The sequence below is a fragment of the Pristiophorus japonicus genome, chromosome 4 (assembly GCF_044704955.1).
Source record: "Pristiophorus japonicus isolate sPriJap1 chromosome 4, sPriJap1.hap1, whole genome shotgun sequence".
NCBI lineage: Eukaryota > Metazoa > Chordata > Chondrichthyes > Pristiophoridae > Pristiophorus > Pristiophorus japonicus.
Genome location: NC_091980.1, coordinates 296,612,878 through 296,621,454, shown reverse-complemented (window position 1 = coordinate 296,621,454; position 8,577 = coordinate 296,612,878). Strand labels below are relative to the sequence as shown.

Sequence of the window (8,577 nt, the reverse complement as noted above, 5' to 3'; positions counted from 1 at the left end):
TGCCGCGCGTGGCCGTCCACCTCCCGTCTCCGCCTCGTTTTAATTGGCTGATGCTGGCGTCCGTCAAACCCCCCCCCCCCCCCAACACTCCCAAGCCCTCGGTCGCGGCAGACTTCGCGAGACTTCGATCGATTCAAAATAAATCTGTCTCTATATATATTTTAAAAAGAAATCGTACATCTTCGTACATCTGGTATTTAAAATTAGAAACCACAACGTTGTCAGGAAGAATAATGTCGGGGTGTTTTTTTCTCCCCCCCCCCCCCTTGTTGACGTGAAGGTCAGGTGACGGTGCTGAGAAGATGGCGTCGCCGAGTGCGGGTAAATTCTAATTTGTTTCTGAGAGTGAGAGAGGGAGAGAGTGTGAGGGAGAGAGAGCGCGCTGACGGCCGACACCCCTCCCTGCTGCTTCGGCCACTTCAGCCCTTCCGAACGGAGATAGGAGAAAAGGAAAACATCTCTTTCTCTTTTCAAAAACAAATTTGCCGTGTTTTTTCTCTTTTACGATGTTGCCGGGTAACCACAGCAACCCTCCCCTCCCTCTCCCTCAGCTGTCACTGTGGGGAGATGCTCAGCACCGAGTGAGGTTGATGACTGCAAAAAAAAAAAGGGGTGGTTAAAACTTATTTCAATACTTCCCTCCAGCCCGAGTGACTTGTTTCCAAGTAGGGTTATATTTTCCCAACTAAAGTTTTGTTGTTGTTGGAAAGTGACAGGTCTATTTTTCATTAGGTTCATTCATTCACCCAGAGGGATCCCCCTTCCTCCCACTGTAGGATCTAATTATTTCTTAAATTATTCCAGGGCTTTTGCCTGCACTACCTTATTCCACTTGATAACTTAGAACATCAAGAAATTCTTCTTCAATCAATGTCCACACGATGATCTTAAATCAGAGAATCGTACTACTCATTTGGAGCATCATGCCTGTGCCGGTTCTTTTAAAAGAGCCCTACACATTTTTCTTTAAGTATATATCCAATTCCATTTTGAAAGTTGCTATTGACACTTTCACCACCCTTTTAGGCAATGCATTCCAGATCATAAATCGCTGTGTTTTTTTAAAAACATTTCTCATCTCCTGCCATTTTTGCCAATTTTCTTAAATCTGTTTCCTCTGGTTATTTTCAGTGACCCTCCTGCCAGTGAAAATAGTTTCTCACTATCTACTCTATCAAAACACCTCTTGAACTTCTGTGTTCTAAAGAGAACAATCCCAGCTTCTCTACTCTCCGCATTACTAAAGTCCTTCATCCCTGGTACCATTCTGGTAAATCCTCTCCAAGGCCTTGACATCCTACCTAAAGTGTGGTGCCCATGATTGGACACAATGCTCCAGCTGAGATCTTACCAGTGATTTATAAAGGTTTACCATAACTTCCTTACTTTTGTACTCTAACTCTTTTATAAAGCCATGGCTCCCATATGCTTTTTAACAGCTTTATCAACCGTCAAAGATTATATGAAGTCCCAGGTTTCTCTGTTCCTGCATCCCCTTTTAAAATTGTACCATTTAGTTTATATTCCCTCCTTATATTTCCTTCCGAAATGACCAGTTTCAATCCATGTCCACTGATTCTATTACATCATTTTACTTTAAAGTAATATTCTGAGTTAACCTTTTCAATACAGTCTTACATGAGACACCTCCTTTCAATGTTAAAAGTCCAAGCTTCAGACTCTTGATGCTGGGGATCAGCTTTGTGGCTATTCTCTGTACAGCCTCCAACACTTACTTGTCTGTTGTATTTCTTGGCAACAAGAACTGGAAACTGTTCAAGGTGCGATCTGACCAGAGCACTGTAAAGTACGATCATTTGCTCCTTTGACTTGTATTCTACTGTTTTGACTATGTAGCTTTGCCCTTTAATTCTGCTTCACCTGAAGTTTATGCTTCACCTGAAGTTTATGCTTGGCCTTGGCTCCTTGAGTGCAATACCATGAGAGATTGACTAGTCTATTAATATTAAAATTGTGCTGTATGCCCACATGTATAATGGAAACCATCTAGTCAAATTTGCCATGCTGAAATTACATGTGTCCTCTAATGAAGATGCTAAATGTGGGCATAGAATGTAATAACAGCACAGAAATAAGTTCAGAATGCATGACCTTTTAAATGGGTACTGAATTACATCTGCTTGCCCTGTTCCACTTAACTGCTGCCATGTAACCCCACTTGAATATGGAGGGTGATGGTCCTGAAAATGTGGAACATTCTATTCCCCCCCACCCCACAAAAAAAAGAGCTGGTGAGGCTGGGTGGGAAGGAGGGTCAATTGAAAATTTCAAAACTGAGATTGGTAGATTTTTGTTAGGCAAGGGTATTAAGGGATACGGAACCAAGGCAGGTAAATGGAGTTAAGATGTACATCAGCCATGGTGGAACAGACTCGAGGAGCTGAATGGCCTTCTCCTGTCCTAAGTATTTTGGCTCCCTATGATACCAGTCGATTGACTAGCACATTATTAAAAAAACTTCTGTCCATCTTCCTGTGTTGGTCATGCGTTTAGTCAATGTTTAACATTGAAACTTCCTATCTAAACATTTAAAACACCAGTAGTTCGAGGGTGTGGGCCAAGTTTCTGAGGTCTGTCTGTCACCATCTTGTGTATAAAATAACTTATCTTTATAAGTTGACCATCACCATAGGCAATTTATTAGTTATGTATTAAAACCCTTGATGGTTTCCCAGTATATTGAAATGAATGGGTAATGCTGTTGTGATAATTCCTCTTATTCTTTCTTGCACCAAAGGTGGCGCTGTATCCTCTTTGTTACAAGAAAGCTTTAAAGCAGCAAGACTATATTCATTAGTATTTACAAAGTTTTCTGTAGACCTTAAGGGCTAAAGAATTATTACAGCATTCATGTTTTCTCCACTTAAATCCAGTATTGGCGTTCTGAAAATTGTGTATGGGATTCTAAAAGGACTCTGCGGTTTCAAATGCTGCCTGATTTTTCTCTCCTTCTGATGCCAAAATGATGGTGGGGAATACACTATCCTATTACAGCCTTGATGTTGGTATATTAATGCAGTGGGTCTGCAAAGTGTGTCTTGTATAATATATGACTTGAATCCTCTAACCTCTTATTTATATTCTATTTCTATGCCATCAGGTGCAGATTTGGAGCAGTCTTTATTGAGCTTTGAGAAACTAGATCGAGCTTCACCAGATTTATGGCCAGAACAAAGTAAGACACTTTTGTAATGATTTGAAAACCTGTAGAATACTTCCAATGCTTTTAGATATAAAATGGTTAGCTCAGACTGAGAAATTCAGTGCAGAAGGTAATGGAACCTACAATGCACCATTAACTATGGGATCTCACAGGAGTATCACACGATGCAGAGGGTGCAACACCTATGGAGTGAGCAGAACATTCCACGGAGCAAGCGTTGCATGCCATGGGAGAGCCACAGCGAATAAATGGTACAGCCCATAGGACAATGCATGGTGCTGCTATGGAATACTGAGATAGATAGATTTTTGGACTTTAGGGGAATCAAGGATTATGGGGATAAGGCGGAAAAGTGGAGTTGAGACCGCAAATCAGCTATGATATTGAATGGCGGAGCAGGCTCGAAGGGCCGTATGACCTACTCCTACTCCTATGTCTTATGTTCTTATGAGCAGATTGGATGCCACAAGGGAGTCACATTCTGCAACAGCACTATGGGGTTGAACAGTCACAGGGAGTTGTAGGGGCTGAACAGTACACATTGTAGCAAATGACAGTAGAGACCTATAAAAAGGTCATAAAAATGTATGCTACAACCTTGGATGAAAGGTTATATGAGCAGAAATATTTGCCATACTTTTATTTTGTCAGCAATATAGGATGTAATTGTAAGATAAACTTAATAGTATATAATGTGTACTGTTATCAAAGTGCAGTTCTGTATAAAGGCGGTGGAATAGGTTAGTATACCATTCTTGCATCGGGATTTGAGCCCAGACTGTTGATGATGAAAGTCTCCAGTCTCAGTTGTTTGTAAGGGTCCTGTGTGAAATACGTTGGGGAGGTCCAAATCTAGTTCCTAGTGTGCAAAGCCGGACCGATTTTGGTAGTTTCATTCAGAGGTGAGATTGTTGGTGTGAGACACTGGGAAAATTCATATTAGTACTGAAGGGGGTGTTCTGATATTGGGGCACAATGTAGGGACAGAGCAAAGAGTGATTTCCTGCCTTTATCCTGTGCTATACCTGCCTTGGGAGTCCCCAAAGTGGAACAGTATTCTGTTCTTCAGTACTGCCACTTCTCACAGTGATACAAAAATAAAAATTCACCCAAAGAAATGTATTTCTATCTCATTGTCTCTTTCAGTGCCAGGGGTAGCGGAATTTGCAGCATCTTTCAAAAGTGTGAGTATCTTTGTGCAATTTGATGTCCTGATAAATTATTAAATATAATGTAGTTTTTATTGCTAGTCTCTTTCATTATAGTGTTCTACCATTTGAGTACAGACCCAAAACAATGGGGGGGATTTTTCCAATAAATAGTAAATCATTTTGTACAAAATCGGAAATCTCAGTTGGAACAGGATATTCTGCTTGCTAAAGTTATTGACAGGAGGAATGTCACCTCCATAATTGTAGACCGTTCCTAAAATGCTTGGCTCCTATTCGAACAGTAAAATCTCAGTCTTGATACATTCCAGATTCTATAGTTTCCAGTGCAAATAAATGTATAGAGGTGAATTTTTTATTCAATTGAAAGCAGTTAAAAAATATTAAGCATACTAGTGGAATAATATAGATAAGATGTATTTTCTTTTTTGTATATATATGTTTTAAATAATCTTTCACTGTTCCTTGAGTAGTAATAAATTCAATCTTAATGGCTATAATAATTTTATTTTTCTCAACTTTAACATAAAAAATAATTAAATGCAGAGTATAATTTCTTTAGCGTATAACACAATTTACAAGCGGAGTTTTGTCAGCAGGTTTGAACATAGGCATGCGCTCATCCTTGTACGTTTCTCTCTTCTAAAACACAAAAACTTCTTTTTTATACACTGTTTTTCTCCTATCAAACTGGAACTGGCATGCCTTATATGGTAATCTCTGGTCAATGCACAGTCCTTCATAGAAACATAGAAACATAGAAAATAGGTGCAGGAGTAGGCCTGCACCACCATTCAATAAGATCATGGCTGATCATTCACCTCAGTACCCCTTTCCTGCTTTCTCTCCATACCCTTTGATCCCTTTAGCCATAAGGGCCTTATCTAACTCCCTCTTGAATATATCCAATGAACTGTCATCAACAACTCTCTGCGGCAGGGAATTCCACAGGTTAACAACTCTCTGAGTGAAGAAGTTTTTCCTCATCTCAATCCTAAATGGCCTACCCCGTATCCTAAGACTTGGTCCCCTGGTTCTGGACTTCCCCAACATCGAGAACACAACAATAACAACTTGTATTTATATAGTGCCTTTAACGTAGTAAAATGCTTCACAGGTGTATTATAAGACACAAAATTTTATCCCGATTCTTACACATACAAGTTTACATTTCTCTACAACATATGAACATCAACATCAGATGATTTCCAGTGCATTTGTTGTTGTGACCGTCACAGTTATAATCTAAACATTCTATTATGGAACCACTATAAACATCCCAAAGCCCTACTTGGAACACTGGCTGTTCCTAGGGTGATCTGTAATTCTTTCTCTCTTGACTTTCTAGGCTAGGGTATCTCTCTTCCTCATGTACCAACAGTATCTATTTCATACTCCCTTGTAGATAATACCACAAAGACGAACAACTCTGTAACACAGCTTCCATCTCCTCTCCTTCTATAAAGTTGTAGATGGTTTTCTCCCCTTCTTGAATCTCACCACAACCCGCCCAATGAAATGGGTTTCATCTGACTATCCTGGGTGGATATGAGCATCAATCCCAGAGGTGAAAATGCAGTGTTAATTCACTGTACCAGCCATTCCCCCAAACTGTTTTAATAGAAACAAAATGTAAACTTCAACAAAGTATCAATTATAAGACACTTATACCAACTAAGACTAATTTCTATTTTTTTTGTAGCCTATTACCAGCTCTCCACCCAAATGGATGGCAGAACTCGAGAAAGATGATATTGACATGCTGAAAGGTATATACTATGTTTAAATTCTGCGTTAATTAGTTGCCAGACAATCTAGGGTGGTTTCGTGGCACAAAGCCTTGGAGTACTAATGAATGTAGCTATAAAGAAAGAAAGACTTGCACTTATATAGCGTCTTTCACAACCTCTGAATGTCCCAAAACAGTTTACAAGGGAGACATATGATAAAAGTTAGGGCTAAGAATACTAAAGACAATCATGAAGAATATAGAAAATTTAGCAGGGAGGTGAAAAGGGAGAAATAAAGTGCTAAAAAGGAATATATTAAAAACTAGCAGATGATATAAAAGGGCTTTTATAAGCAATTAGAAAGGGGAAGATTAGTTAAAGAGCGGATTGGCCTACTCCGATATTGAAGGGAGTTGCATTTTGAAGGGTGAAGGTGTGGCGAAGATATTAATCCAATATTTAGTATCAGTTTTTGCATCGGGAGAATATAGATCTACTCGAGAGGGATAGGTAACAACTGATGTATCTAACTAGAGAGGAAATTGGTTCTTTTGAAATTTGCATGTCAAGTTGGAAAAGCCTGATGACATGCACCCTAGGCTGGAAAGAAGTGAGAGAGGAGATAGCAGAGGAACTGGCCACAATTTTTCAATTGTCCTTAAATATGCAAGTTGTATTGTGTGGCTCTCTCCGGCTCCTCTCCCAATTTAAAAGCCTGTATTAACCTTTCTTTTCAACTTCGTGTTGTCTTAATTGTGCCGTGACTGTTTGGCGACTGTTTCTCCATTGTAAAGCACCGTGGGATGTTTTGTACTGGAAGATCATAAAAACCAGCTGGAAGTGAATGGCTTTCCTTCCTTTTGTATAGTTTTTTTAAAGAATGTTCTGTTGTGCAGTCAGAAATGGGACATGTACATCTCGAAAGTTGCATTGGTTTTGAAATGGAATTTAAATAAAAATTGTGTTTTGGGTCACATGCCAAGTTGTGTATTTGCACTTTTTTCTCACTTGCCACTTTGAACAAACCTGATATGGGTTTGCCATCACTGTTTTATATAACGTATCCTCGTAAAATGTCTCCTCAATCACAGAGTTGGGAAGTCTTACTACCGCTAACTTAATGGAGAAGGTACGAGGACTGCAGAATCTTGCTTACCAGCTAGGACTGGACGAATGTAAGTGTATGTTTTCAATTGGAAATCATTATATGTAGTTATAATATTACAAGCTTGGATGAACCTGATGGGTCTGGGCCATACAGAAAATTAATGGCGGTTTTATATGCAGGTGCTTGATCACAGACTGCTTGGGGAGCATAGCTGGTGTTGGTTATGGGCTGCTGCTGCTCAAAACTCTTGGATTGCTACCTCGTAACAGCACTTTCTAATGCTAAGGTCCTCTTTTCTCCTTGTTTGCCATGTTGTCATATTACCTGTGTGTTCGTGCTGAGGCGTCAAACACAAAAGAATAACAAGCACTTATCAATTTCAAACATTGGTGTATGTGAACCCCCAGTTCTCGCTGTCTCGCCTCACCAGTCCTGTGCCGTAAAGTAAACCGGCGACGCCGTCCTCTCCCGCACTGTCACAAACAATGTCCTGAGGAGTGGGCATGGGCGAAACTGCTTTACGGCATTTTGCTTCTTGACATTGTCCACATTTCCCAATTCTATTTTGAGGTGAAGGTGGTGACAGGATTAAGGTGTAACCATATGCTTCATTGAGACATTGGTGAAAACAGTGCAGTAAAGATTAATTGGTTTCCACAACAAACTGTTATAGGTGGAAAGTAAGCTGTGAGGAAGACACCGAGTCTGCAAAGCGATATAGGCAGGCTAAGTGGACAATAAGGTGGCAGATGGAGTATAATGTGGGGAAATGCGAGGTTATTCACTTTGGTAGGAAGAATAGAAAAACAGAATATTTTTTAAATGGTGAGAAACTATTAAATGTTGGTGTTCAGAGAGATTTCTCATACGCAAAACACAGGAAGTTAACATGCAGGTATAGCAAGCAATTAGGAAGGCAAATGGTATATTGGCCTTTATTGCAAGGGGGTTGGAGTACATAAGAACATAAGAAATAGGAACAGGAGTAGGCCATACGGCCCCTCGAGCCTGCTCCACCATTCAATACGATCATGGCTGATCTGATCATGGATTCAGCTCCACTTCCCGCCCGCTCCCCATAACCCCTTATCATTTAAGAAATTGTCTATTTCTGTCTTAAATTTATTCACTGTCCCAGCTTCCACAGTTCTCTGAGGCAGTGAATTCCACATATTTACAACCCTCTGCGGAAGAAATTTCTCCTCATCTCTGTTTTAAATGGGCGGCCCCTTATTCTAAGATTATGCCCTCTAGTTCTAGTATCCCCCATCAGCGGAAACACTCTCACTGCATCCACCTTGTCAAGCCCCCTCATAATCTTATATGTTTCGATAAGATCACCTCATTCTTCTGAACTCCAATGAGTAGAGGCCCAACCTACTCAAC

General features: G+C 40.1%; 1 protein-coding gene across 1 annotated transcript in view; it reads left to right on the top strand.

The window, feature by feature from the left end:
- Positions 1 to 102: 102 nt before the first annotated feature.
- Positions 103 to 8,577, top strand: part of lin52 (lin-52 DREAM MuvB core complex component) — an 81,167-nt gene continuing 72,692 nt past the window's right edge. The window contains exons 1-5 of the mRNA XM_070877578.1: positions 103 to 321; positions 3,122 to 3,196; positions 4,331 to 4,368; positions 6,056 to 6,122; positions 7,175 to 7,258. Of these exons, the coding sequence (XP_070733679.1) occupies positions 303 to 321; positions 3,122 to 3,196; positions 4,331 to 4,368; positions 6,056 to 6,122; positions 7,175 to 7,258 (283 nt within the window). The 5' untranslated portion in view covers positions 103 to 302. The remainder of the gene's footprint in view (positions 322 to 3,121; positions 3,197 to 4,330; positions 4,369 to 6,055; positions 6,123 to 7,174; positions 7,259 to 8,577) is intronic.